This window comes from Balearica regulorum, chromosome 7 (assembly GCF_011004875.1).
Source record: "Balearica regulorum gibbericeps isolate bBalReg1 chromosome 7, bBalReg1.pri, whole genome shotgun sequence".
Classification (NCBI taxonomy): Eukaryota; Metazoa; Chordata; class Aves; order Gruiformes; family Gruidae; genus Balearica; species Balearica regulorum.
In genome coordinates, this window is record NC_046190.1 from 30,553,638 (window position 1) to 30,567,035 (window position 13,398).

Consider the following 13,398-nt stretch of genomic DNA (forward strand, 5'->3'; position numbering starts at 1 on the left):
GGATTTCGAGCAGTCTGGTAAAATCTGTGCCCCCTGCGTCCCTGCCCTGCTGAGCTGCAAAGGGGAGATGGGGCGGCTGCTTGTCCCCCAGCCACCCTGGGAAGGTCTCTGGGGCGTGCGAGTGGGGCACAGGGCAGGTGGTGCTTGTACCGGGCAGCCCGGCCAGGCCGGCACATGAATCCCCTGCGCTCAGCACTCGGTGCCTCAGGCAGGTGTGGGCACACCCAAAAGCAAATTGCAGGAAATTTGAGAACTCAGGTGTTGGATATCTTCACGTGTCTCTTGGGCCGATGGCACATGAGCTGGTAGGAGCTCTAAGGATGTCCAGTCTGCTCTTACACAACGTCTGGAGCCTTCAGGTGGGATGGGAAGGCACAGTCCTGGGTTGGGACATGGCTCCCTGCACGATGCACGAGGGAGAGACAGCCCCAAATGCTTTAAGGCCAAAGAGCACTGTGAGTAGGGCAGTGACCTTCTTTGCGGAGCGAAGCTCTGAAGCTTAGACCTAGAAACACTCGCCAGCAAGTGAGTCAGACTCACAGGTGCCTGTGGCACGGCATCCACCCTCGGGACAAAAGAGATGTGACATAGCCTCATCAGGCTCCTAGGACTGGTGCCGAAGTAGCAAGGGCATCCCTGTGCTGGGGACCAAGAGTCAGGACCTGCCTCCTGGTGCTCCTCGGCCGGATGGAGAAAGACGCTTCTCCTCTCTGGACTGGGTGGATGACCTCCCGTGGTCCCTGCGGCCAGGCGGTCCAGCCCCGACCCTGCCAGTGCTGCTGCCAACACTGGGCCAGAGCAGCGCTCGGTGACAACTGGTGCAGTTACACTGAAAGTGCTGCCTGTGACCAGAACAAGGGAACATAAAAACCACGCACCAGCGGTCAGGGCTGTGCTCCCCGCACACAAAGCAGCAGGAATAGAACCAGTCATGTAAGGGGATAACTGGCAAAAACTCCACAACTGTTCAATTTTTTTTTTTTTTTCCAATATGAACTAAGAAATGGTTTGCAGGAAAAAAAAAAAGGTGTGATGGAGAGTGGTGCATGGACCACTGTCAGCCACAAACACAGCACCGGCGTCTGAAATGCCGAGCCTAAAGAGCTCATTCTCTGAAGATTTCACCATCAGGGAGGTAACCATGGAAAGTACAAAATAATTAAGTACTATTGAAGGTTGCCCAGTAACTGAGAGTGCAATAGACTAATGTTTTTTGTGTAAGCTTGCACTTGGGTAAATATTTAGGCTTTTAAAGCTTTAAATGACAGTGGACATTGCATTGGGACGCTCTGTGCAAAGCCCTGGATGATGTTTACTCACAGATGGTCTATTACTTAGAGGGTCCTCTAAAGGCTTTTCGGTCTGTGCAGGCCTTCCGCAAACTGTAGCGGTCTTTGGGCTCGGCGCTGTGGCAGTCTCTCCTAGGACCGCATTCGCAACGGTTGGCGCACACACGGCTTCCAAAAACCCCTGGTCAGCCCCAGCTCTTGGTCAACAGGTGCCAGACAGCAGTATCTCAACCCGGCCCGGATTGCCCTATTTCATTAAATCCGGATGGTTTGGGTTATTCTTTGGTTTTCTTTTGTAAGGCCCAGATTAGCTTTTTACTGAAATCAGGCTGGTAAGGCTTCAAACCAGGAGGAAAAAAAAAAAAAAAAAGAAAAGAGAAGAGAAAAGAAAAGAAAGAAAAGAAAGGAAATATTGCCTAGCAATGAGAAACACCCAAAGGCCAGGGTACGAGCACTCGCTGTGAGCAAGTGGGTATTAGTGCCTGCTGTTGACAGAGGCAGCGCTAAGTGGGCACCCTGTCTGGCTGCAGCAGCCTCTGATTGCCCAGCAAGCAGCAATCTAAAATAAATATTTCCATCTCCTAGGCAAGAAGATTGCCCACTCGCCTCTCCCGTGCCGGCTCCATCCCAGTGCGCCACGGCCTCTGTGAGCGGGCAGCCGCTCCGCAGCGCGGCCAGGGCTGCCTGCAAGCGCCGCTCAGACGCCGCAGCTCAGGCATGATTAGAGATGTGCCGAGCACCCCGCCGTGCCGTCGCTCACCTCGGCGCTGCCGGTCCTCTTCAGCGTTCGTGCTGCAAGTGCGCATTGCCATAAAGTGTCCAATTTATTTCCCCGTGAGATTGTTGTGGCTTTGAATCAAAAAGCAAAAGAGATCCGCAAGGCATTGTACTATCCTTCGCTGGAAGCCCAATAGAATAACGAGAGTACAAAACCAGGTGATGTATTCCTGGGTGGTGAAAATCTTACGATACATTTTATTTATCTTAATCTGAAAATAGAGCAGATGGGAACAAACGAACAACTGACATGAAATATAACCCCAGCTGAACTTTCGATTACTGGAAGGAAACTCTGTTTCATCACACGAATGTTCTGGAGTACGAACAGTGTCACCGGTTTTGCAAATGCACTCAGCAAATGTGGCAATAAGCATTGCGCTGTTGTAAGAGCGGGGCAAAAACATTGCTGAAGCCTTCTAAGTGATGTTGAAGATTTTGAACGGATGTTACATGATGTGCTAAAAGATGTATTTTTTCCTATATGAAGGATGAGAGGGGCCTTTTGCCTTAAAACTTTGTGTTTGGAGAGAGAAATTATCCAGATCTCAAACAGGTTTTGGTTTTCCACACAAAGGAGCAGGGAATTGCAGACCAAAGACAGATTTTTTTTTACCAAAGAGAGATTTTTACATGCAATACAGTTTGCTTAAATTAGCATTATTTCTTAAATCCACATTTTTTCCCAAGGCCAGACATTGCTTCTGCAGCTTGTCCGGTTGCTTTTTCTACCCCATCTTGCGCCAACTTGGAAGCCTTGTCGATAGCTGCAAGACAGGGAACAAGATAAACAAAAAGCTTGAAAAATGCAACGTGGTTTAATATTTATGATGGAAGGGGGAGGTGTGAAAATTATTAGATTATAAAAATACAGGAATATATATCTTTTTTTTTAAAAAAAAGGTTTCCCCACAGGTGGTTATAGTTGGGTTTGGCAGAATGTATTTAGGATGAGCTGCAAAATAGGGGGGGTGACGTGGAAGTTTTGGGTGCTGAGCTGAAGCAATATGAGATGAATGATGGGACAAAGCTGGAACAGGTCGATTTTGGTCTAAGTGTAGCCCGGCTGATGGAGGAGGGTGCTGTGAATACTGGGACGTTTGGGATAGACAACCCTATCAAGGGCTAGGGAAGGTGAAGGATACTTCCCCTTCCCAGTTGCTCATTTGAGGCACTGCTGGTGAGAGCTGTGCTCGGCTGTGGGCGCAGGGTCACCCCCGCACAGGGCCCGACGTGGGTTGGGACGGGAAACCGCAGCAGGGTCTCAGCAGGAGGGAGGAGACCCTCCCAAACGGGGCACAGCCTCTCCCTCCTCTCTGGGGTCTCGGATGTATTTTGGCAATTTTGCTGCCTTCCCGTCTAACGTTAACAAGCGCCCAGCTCCTGCCTTCTCATCCCATCACGGAGCTGTAGAGGGTACCTGCTCTGAGCAGATATTGCCAACACATTTTGGTTTTCATTAAAATTAGCAACTTCTAGATCCCAAGTTGCTAATTCTCCCCTCATTCTTAGAAAATTATTACAATTAAGTGAGAACTGCCTAGGTTTTCAGTTGAACTTGTCCCCAGTCCTCAGAAACGAGGTGCCAACACTTTCCTGAGGGCACCTTTCCCGCTGCAGGATCATTAACGTTTGACCCCGGCGCTGCCTCGGCAGGCCCTGGGGGCCGATGTGGGGCTGGACCTGGGTGGACGCCTGCCCTCCGGGCTGGGGAAGCAAGACGTATCACAGGGTTACCTAATCCTCAAGAAAAAACAACCAAGTTTTTTCCATGCTGTTCCTACAAGTGTTCTATAAAAGAAGCCAAAATCTGAGTTGTCATGCGTGAGACTTGGTGGCCGGGAGGGAGTCAGCTACAGTGGTACGTCTGCCAATAAACGCACGGAGCTCCTAAGGAACAGATCCTGAAATCTGGTCCCGTGAGACTTGTAAGAGGCCAAAAATTGTCAGTGAAACCACGGGCTTTCAGGCTGAGCGCACCCGTGGGACAGAGAGGAATGAGCACTGCCCGCTGCTGGCTTGTGCTGAGCTGCTCCGTCGCTTCTTGATTTGAACGCTATTTCTCCTACCTTTCTGGCTTGCATCTGTAATCTGGTTGACTGCATCCTGAGTAGCCTGTCCCAATGTGTTTGCTGTAATTAAGGACAAAAAAAATTCATTTCCAGATCTTCACGTTTCTGCTTATAGGAATTCCCTACGTCGTTCAGCTTTTCTGCATGTCCACAGAGGGTTATGCCCCTGGCAAGAGATCAGGCGGGGAGGGAGCAGGCTGAGGCCGTGTGCTGCGCTCGTGGGCACCCTGGGAACTATCGGTGTTGCCAGAGCAGCTTGCTATGAGATTAGCGCTCACCTAGCACCTATGGGCAGCTGAGCAAATTCACGACAGATAAGAAGATAACATAAAAAGGAGATAAAGAAGCAAAGATTAGCAGTGAGTTCGAATGATGACATTTAGCTGCCAGTTGCTTATTTTACACTACACTTGCTGTTGTTGATTTTTCTAGCTTATTCTGCTCAGAGAAGTTTGGCCCTCTAGCACGCATTTTCTTTGTGCGCCATTTGGGAGTTTTCCAAAATGGAAGTGTTTTCCAAAATGGAAGCAAACACGTTCAACAGAGCAGGACAGGAAAAGGGAGATTTTACAAACAAGATATTAATAGAAGAGGAGCAGAAGCTAGATATGTAATGGATCAACTCCAGAATATAAAGCATTTAAAAAGTGAGATGCCATGGAATTGTAAGATGTCTGGCAGTTTTTGAGGAATATAAAACCCTAGCATAAGCTATACACATGTTGACATTTTTCATTTAAAGGAAAAGCTATTATGCTTTCCATTGAAAAATCGCTAATAATAATACAGCGCTTGGCCGTACAACATGGGCATAGCTATGACAGAAACGTGTGCACAGATTGTTTTTTTAAACTCTACAAAGTCTGGTGATCACTGCTGGAGAAGAATACAACAGAAACATACTTGTACTACTTATTACAAACAGTCTGTTGCAATCAATATAGTTATTACCAGAAGGCATTGATAGTCAAGCCAAGTAGCAAACATTAATCAAAGGTTAGCTCCAACTTCTTAAAAGGAAAGCAGTTTAAAAACCTCTGCAGAGCATGAGGAAAGACCACCCTGAGCAAAGTAAATGCCAGACACAAAAGGTTATTACTACCAAACCAGGCTTCACTGCTCTGAAAACACAGAGTTTAAAGATCAGTTTGGGGAGCGATAAGGGTTGGATGATGTTCAGCAGCTGCTGAGGGAGCTGTGGGTGGGTGGGGGTGGTTGTCCACGCTGAGCCGAGAGCCATGGCCAGCCTGGGACCTTCTCCAGGTGACAACCAAAACTTGGCCCCCCAGGAACCAAAAGAAAAGGGAACGCCGTATCCTGCTAGCACTGCTGAAGCTAGTGGTGTAACTTCAGATCGTGGTTTCTGCAAGCGAAAGCGGCAGCTAAGCCCCCCCAACTATAGAAGGACATTTAGTCTTTCTTACCAGCATCTTTTGCTGCACCTTCAGCCTGTTCCTTCAGTCCCTGGAAGTTTTTACCCGACATTGTGGCTTCTGACACCTGTAAACACTCCTCCGCTTCAATAAAACTGAAGTGTCTGGCGATGTATAGCACACCACGCGAGGGGTGTCCTGACCTGTCCTGGTTTTATATGCGTGCCAGGAGACCTGCTGATGCTTTTGGGGGTGATTGGTACAATGGGTGGAGTTTGAATGTGAGGAATGAGCACTGAAAATACACACAGAAAAGCCATTTATTTATCCTTCCCAATGAGAGGGTGTGCCCAGGTGGAGATTTCTGCTTCATCGCATTGTCTTTGTTTATAAGTCTGATTTTTTTTTTTTTTTTTAAATCAAAACCACAAAAAAACCCTGTTCCACCACCACAGACAGAGAAAACCACTCAACTGAGCTTTGTGAGGAGTGCTGGAAAACTACTGAAGTAGCAGTGCCGGGGCACGGGCAACTTTTGTCCCCGCCGGGCTTCTTTCTCCTTCCTTCATCCTGAGCTGAACCTCCTGAGAACAGAAAAGAGCCCAAACTTCATCCATTTTTCAGCAGTTTTAGTCACAATCCCCTTTTCTTGCCAGATGGGATACTGTTAGAGTTGTAATTTACATGTATTTTTATAAGAAACTGCAAATCTGGTCATCTTTCCAGTTGCCGGCTCAGGTCGGATTGCAAAACCCTGGGTTAGGCAGGTAACCCATGTCAGCACTAGCACTTCTCAGGGGAAGGGAAAAAAAGAAGCCAAATTAGCAAAACCAGCTTTTCCAAGTGTAGCTTTGTATTATGGGTTTTGTTATTACAGAAATAACGTTTAAAATAATTTCCTTACCTAGCTTCACTACATTAATAAAAATTTCTGGCTTTAACCTCTGGCATTTCATGGATTTCCACCAGCCTGTAGAATTTATGTTTTCTGCCACCAATCCCCAGTACAAGGAAACTTTGTGCAAATAAACTATTGGCAGAGTCGGGGGCCAAAGGTCTCGTCGGCTTTGTGGGGCTCGGATTCCTCATCGCCATCTTCCAGCGTACAAAGCATCTCGGTTCAGATGGTCACACTCATACCCATATTCATCTTCTTGAGGAAAGCTTTTTTTGTTGAGAAATGGGCACGAGAACAAGATGCCGTGAGTAAACTAGGGTGGGAAGTGCCAGTGCTCATAAGTTTAGTACCTCATTAGTACCCAAGTGAGGAAGAGCAGCAGAAAACAAGGTTAAATGCATTCCTCTGCCGCTCCTATTCAGCCTGTCATTTCAGAGAGCCCTTTCCAACTTTCGCACCGCTGGCACCGCTCATTTATTATTTCAAACAGCAATTCTCTTTCCCCCTCGACAGGTCAATTAGCATTTTAATTATATATTCACCTCAGGCATCTTTTTCAATTCCTTGCTGATTTGTTTTTCTGAACAATTTTCTTACCTGGATTTGGAAAATGTCGGATGAAAGGCACCCAATATTTTGGGGCTCCTGGCATTTTTTGGACAAAACCACTAACATAGACCTACTTATCTTTCTTGCCCAAACCCGGGAACCTAGCAACAACAAACCCATAACAAACAGGCGGATTTCAGCCGTTCTCAGCCCCCTTAGCCAGATTGCTGCCGCCTTGATAACTTTGTGCAGAGCGCTCGTGAGAGCAAGGAGGCGGCTCTCCAGCACCCGCCAGGCAGCTCCTCACGGCCCGAAGGAGGACATGCCCAGCCTCCGGCACCAAATACCTTCCAGCTGCCCTCCCGGCTCTTTGCTGCTGCTGGATTTCCAGCTCCGGGGCCCCGCTGACGCTGGCTGGGGTACCCTGCCTGAAAGGGGGAACGGGAGGTTGGGACAACATTTAAAACTGATGCACGCTTACACCGAGTATTAAACATGCACCGCATTATAGCAAGATTTCAGGGACTCCTGAGCAGTTCTGGTAAATATTGCGCTCTAATTCTGCTCTGACAGCTGCCTAGATTACCCCATTCTACTATTATTTACTATTATTCTAATATATTTACTATTATTCTTCCAAGTGGAAAGCTTTGTTCGGCACTTTGGACTCAATATGGGTGTCAGATCCGTGCCACTTTACCTTGCTTTACCTCCTGATCAAAACATTAAGTAGCACGAATTTGTGAGTAAAACCCACACCACTGTCAGCATAGCAGCATGACGCCTCATCTAATGTAATCTTATCCTTAGCATTAATATCATTATCCTGATTCCAAGGAGAGAAGGAAAAAAAAAAAAAAAGCAAAGAAAGCAAATTACACTTGCCTGGCAACCTGACACGGTGCGATCATTATAATGCAGCCCTGAGTAGAGGGAAAAGGGACCTTTGGTATAGTATGTATTTATCCCATATGATGGGACAAATGGTCTGTGCATCAGGTGGCTCACAGAGTTACAAAACCACATCAGAAAATTAATGGAATGTATTGCATCGTCTTTATTCACTTTGTGAGTTAACATTACTCTTCTAAAGCTAACATGAAGCATTTTGAACCGATATTAGATATAGAGTGCTCAGATATAAAAAGGATTATTGACCTGAGCAAAAATGAGGATTTGAGTTTCATCTGCTCAGAAATTGACAGCAATTTATCCCTGAGTTTTCATTTTGTTCTGTTATGAATATTGAAACTACTAATGTAGATTGGATCTATACCTGGATTTTGTAAGAAACATATTTCTCAAAAGAATTTAACCTTCTCTTGGCCTCTAAAGAGAATAATAGCACAAGAGAAACTGTTGAAAGCTTTTCCTGAGACAGACTGTTCAAGAAATAGTAAAAATAAAATAGTAACTGATTTCTGATTACAGATCAATGAACTAAGCGAACTAATTATATGGCTTTAAATTAATTGCTGTCCTGGTTCAGGCTATAGGTCATCTGACTTACATGTCACTGCGGATATCTCCTGACACTAGGTATTTGTGATGGGATTCCATGGGTCTCTTACAAGTGTCTTGGGAAGTGTTGGAGCTCATGACGAGCTGGATGCCCCAGCTGGGCATCAGCCCTTCCCGTGACTGCAGCGGGAGCTCCACGCACTTGTGGCTGCCCTGGGAAACCAATGGCTACCTTCTCAAGAAACTCAACTTTCAAATGTGCAATCGTCTGAAATGCTGTGTTTCCGCTATCCTGAACATCTGGGTGAAAAAAGGAGCGTTTTCAATAACTTTTCCTCCTCATGAATCCCTGTCTTTGCTTTGACTCTTTTGTATGCTTTTCGATAGCCCGTCACCGCTGCCAGAGAAGATCCAGCCATCACTTGATGGACCTGCTGGCAACTATTGTGGGATTGTTCAGTTCTCAACTATGCTGTCTCACGACGAGAAAAGCTAGGGGTGGAGTGCGGTATTATAAAGTATTTTGAAAGCTAAACGCCGAAACACTCCAGCCTGTGTGCTCTTTGTCTCCTGACATCTCCACGGTATTGACCCAACGCTCCAGCCCCTAAGTACATCTGCAGTTTCTGCTCCTGTTCCTCCTGGGCATTACCTGTTTCTGAATGGGTTTCCTGGTCTTTGCATCATTCGGTGTGCCCTAAAGTCTACTCAGACTGCCTACAGGTGGATTTTGCTCCATTCAGCTCTCGGTATCTGCTGAGACTGCAGACAGAAATCCTGGCTAACGCCAGCTGGGGCGGGTACCGTGGTCTGCAGGCAGAGCCGTACGCCATGGTGCTCGTGAAATGTCAGGCTATTGCAAAAGTTACTCCTCCTGGTAATGCCAGGGCATGTCACTGAAGTTGTTTGGCCAGAACTGAGATGTGAAAAAGTGTCACCACCCCCAGCAGCGCTGTCTGCTCACCTCTGACGGGTAACTTGTCTCACTGACACGCTTCTCCCGTGCCTGGTTCCTTGGGATTTTTCTCCATATTCTGCCCCTTCTCGGTCTGTTGCCTGTGAGCAGTAGGTTGTTTCTGTTTGGGGGCAAAACCCCAAAACTGATTTCTTAATTGTTAGGAGGGCTCCATGACCCACAGCTCACTCTGGAGCTGGTTCACAACCCTAAAGACGTGCCCCGAGCAGCTGTGAGTCACTCTGAAAGCTAAATCTGAGGCACTGCAGGGAAATTAGAAATTGTTCCGGTTTCCTTCCCTTTCTCACCTCTTCTATATCAGTAACAGGAACCCTCCTGTTTTTATTACCTGATGAAGACAAGAGGTAATTGATCAGAGCTAGAGCTCATGTTTTACACATGAAAATGGGCAGATGGAGTTAATTATATGGGAAGTGTTTAAATTGATGTGTTTTGTTCAATTATAATTTTACCCTTTTTTAAAAATCCAATGAAGTATCAGGGCTGAAGAGTTTTACACAGACCATTCCCGAAATTAATGAAGTGTGCGGTGTTCAACACCCTCAGGTGCTAAAAGAGCCTGCGGAAGGGATGTGATGTTTACATCAAGAAGTATAACTGTTTTGAGAAACAGAATTTTTTGCTGATAAAAAGAGGATCGAACTAAAGCTGTTCTAATGAAGCTAAATTAGCCCTTCAGTTCAAATACAGGAATATATTTCTGGGAGAAAAGTAGGTCTAACTGATTCTTCATTTACTTGGGTGGCAACATTATTCAGAAATCATTAGCCAGCTCTGCTTCAAAGCATGAGATCAAAGTAAGGCCAGTACATATAGATTTCTTTACCTTCTGGTTTCTCAATCTTCAGGCAACGTCTAAGTGAAGTGCCCAGTTTCTGCCATCTTCTGGAGCACTGAAGACTAAAACCATGCTTAAAGACTGGGATTTTTGTAGTCTCATGATATCCTGCAGCTTGAGTATTAGGAAAGAAAAAACAAATTGTCTGGGCTTTAAATCAGAAGGGGTAAAAAGATGAGAAAGGCTTGACCACCACTTCAACATCTGGCACAGGGCTAGGGAAAGAAATAACTAGTCCTATCCCAGGAGTGGCTAGGAAAGCCGAGGATGGGAGGTGGGAGGTAAGCCGAGGGCGAGGACTACGGGAGGGCTGTGGATCTCTTTCTAGGCGCACTGAAGAAGAAGTGCCGTGGCTCTACCCCACTGGCACGCGGCCGTGCTGCCCACCCCACCTGGGGCTCAGTGGGAGAGGAAAGGTGGAGAAGCAGAGCTACCGAGCACGCTTCCTTCCCACCCTGGAATCCACCCGAAAAAAAAAAAAAAAAGCAGTGCCAAAGCTCGACAGAGAAACTTTGCACTGCGAACAGACCTGTGCGAAGTTGTGCAGGCAGGGGTTTTAGCTGACGTCTAGAAAGCTTTTAACCTGAGTTTCTTCTGATACGCTATTAACAGTATGCAGTATCTTCTTGTGATTTGGTAGGGTTTCAATGCATTTATGAAACAGTTAAAATAAGCTACATTTCAATATAGAAAAAAAGTCTCAAAATGGTGAGAATGTGTGATTGCGTATCCTTTATGGAGAACAGTATTAAAAAACCCTAGCCCTTCAGCTTATAATTGGGTGCTCTTTGAGTTCAGTTTTAGGGCATGCATGACATAGACATGAAAAATACGACTTTCAGATGCAGTGGGATTTTAGGAAGTGTATTATTACCTGATTTACATTTAAATTAGTGGAATGCACACTGAGATATTGTGGAGAGTGCCACTGCTTTCTCATCTGCAGCCCAGACAAACATCTCTGAAGAATCAAGCCCTGCATGCCCTTGGCTAAAATGTAATTGTGGGGGAGCTCTCAAAGGCTATGAACTGCATCCGAACAAATCACTTAAAGCTTAACTGCAGTTTTACATGGTAAGTAAGTTTTGCTGTTACAAGGGGGGGAAAAAAAAAATCAGCATTTTGCTGGTCATTTGTAAGGTAAAGTTGAGGCAACACTTGGCAGTGGCTGTTCCTGGCTCGTTGGATCACCACGGAGGTGTGAGCGTGAGCACCCGGAGTCACGTCATCGGGGACGGACTGCGGCCCTGCCGCGCTGGGCACTGAGTGCAGTGGGATTAAATTAACAGCCTCTACGAGAGAGGTATCACACAGACAAGGTCCACTTAAATAATTCACAGGGTGAGATGTGTAAAAGAAACTCTTGATTGCCCAGACCATGACCTGTTAGCAAAAAATTATTTTCCTAGTGTTTGCCTCCATCAGCTTTTACTGGGGCAGGGAGACTCCAGGCATCTCCCGTGTGAAAGCACCTTCTGCTGCAGGATGTTTTCTGATGCATCTCCTCCACTTGTTCATTTTTCAGTTTCCTTCCATCACCTCTCGTTATGCTTGTCTGAATACTCATTAAAAGTACAGACTTCTTTTCAACGCAGCGAACCCAGATGTACAGCGAAGTTTAATTAAATAATTAATAGATAATCTTTGAATAATTAATAGATAATCTTTTGGTTCTTTTGGCCGGTCTGGGGAAGCAAGAAGAGGAAACCGAGGCTCACGGAGCCATTGCACAGGCACAGCACTACCCTGTTCCCCCTCACTGATGCAGGATGCTCACGTGGGAGGAAACCACGTGTCCTGATTTCTGTCTCTAAGGCTTGTGATTGCCTTCTGCAACACGCATAAACACTCCTCCCAGCTCTGACTGCAACGGGACTAGAGCTCTCAGTGAGGTGAGCAGCAGGCAGGTGCAGACGCAGATCTTTAGGAAGCATTCAGACACTCTTGGTGCCCATGTTAGGCAATAGTTGAGCAGTGTTTTACACTCATGGTTCTAGATATAGGTGTGCAAATACCAGTTAAATCTGTTCCTTCCTGCATCAAAGAAGATGCTATAGGACAGCATATCGATGTGGAGTGCTGCAAGCCTCTCTCCTAAGGAGCTACGCAGCTCAGTACCACAGAGCAGCGTGCCTGCACTCTTAGCTCGGCAATTATCATTCTCTCCTGGTTTAAGTCCTTTTGAACCAGGGGCGAAGCCTGCCTGAGAGACGGGCGTTCAGGGAGCAGCTTACTCCTTGCGTGGAGTTACAGCCTGGCCCAGCCGATACCTGCTCTGCCTCCCACGTGGGCTGTAGCTAGTGAGGCTCTCGCCTCCCCTCTTTCCCCCTGCCTGGCAGAACATTTATTTTGTATCCTCATAAAGCAAAGCTTTGGAGCAGAGGGTTTTTTCCCTGTCTCTCTCTAGCGAGGACTAAGAATAGAGTCCAGCCTCCTGCTGCTGGGTGTGAGTATCGTGGCCCTTTATGCCCTCTTACCTTGGCCTCAGTTTTAGTTATTCTGTTTAATTGGCAATTTCTGCAGATGTTTTGCAGGACACCAGAAAAGAGCATGCACGTAGGGGATATAACTTCCTTTGAGGGGCCTTGTTATCTCTGCTAGGGCTCTTTTGTTCCCATTCCTTGTCGAGATCAAACATCCACTTGGATAGAAATCCTGTGGTCTCTGCAAGGCAAAGCTTTACGTGCATTGTTAATGTGTGAGAGGCTGGTATTACACGTGATGGATCCTTCCATGCTACAGCAAGTCTCGCTTGTAATACCTTTTGTAGTCATCATCATTATGCAGCTTAATGAAGATTAACGGTCTGATTTTGAAGTGGCTTAAATCTCTACAGTTTACACTGGCTTCTCATGGATTTGTGGGTGCTCTGCCTGTAGGTGAATAAAAGACCCCATTTTTAGATCTATATTTACTGACACGCTTTAGACTCATCCTTCATTATTTACAGCAATGAGCTTGTAGCAACATTTTCCCATTCCCTACGTTTGTGAACACGGAAGGTCTCTACTGCTCTCACTCAGCAGCTTATCTGCAGACCTGACCGACTGCTGTAACTGGTACCAGTCCCAGTGTTTGCCTTGCACCAGTAATTTTCCTTTGGCACCTGTTATCAGACTCATGCATTTCACAGGAATCCTGCCTGTCCCCGCCAGCACTAACGGA

The 13,398-nt window shown here is 46.4% G+C and overlaps 1 protein-coding gene and 1 long non-coding RNA gene across 2 annotated transcripts; both read right to left on the reverse strand.

Moving 5' to 3' along the window:
* Positions 1–2,412: 2,412 nt before the first annotated feature.
* Positions 2,413–5,832, reverse strand: LOC104640758 (uncharacterized). The gene is made up of 3 exons (XM_010309226.2): positions 5,563–5,832; positions 4,136–4,198; positions 2,413–2,833 (listed from the first exon to the last, which is right to left on the reverse strand). The coding sequence occupies exons 1-3, from the start codon at positions 5,621–5,623 to the stop codon at positions 2,727–2,729; spliced, it is 231 nt and encodes a 76-aa protein (XP_010307528.1). The 5' UTR covers positions 5,624–5,832; the 3' UTR covers positions 2,413–2,726.
* A 1,420-nt stretch (positions 5,833–7,252) lies between these two features.
* On the reverse strand, positions 7,253–13,030 carry LOC142602504 (uncharacterized). Its single transcript, XR_012836247.1, has 3 exons — positions 12,995–13,030; positions 9,384–9,519; positions 7,253–7,386 (listed from the first exon to the last, which is right to left on the reverse strand). It is a non-coding gene; the product is annotated as an uncharacterized LOC142602504 (long non-coding RNA).
* Between the last annotated feature and the right edge of the window lie 368 nt (positions 13,031–13,398).

Coding starts and splice junctions, on each gene's coding strand:
- LOC104640758 (XM_010309226.2), bottom strand. CDS start 5,623: ATGTCGGGTAAAAACTTCCAGGGACTGAAGGAACAGGCTGAAGGTGCA. Junction 4,199..5,562: donor AGGTGCAGCAAAAGATGCTG/GTAAGAAAGACT, acceptor CCTTAATTACAG/CAAACACATTGGGACAGGCT. Junction 2,834..4,135: donor TACAGATGCAAGCCAGAAAG/GTAGGAGAAATA, acceptor CCTGTCTTGCAG/CTATCGACAAGGCTTCCAAG.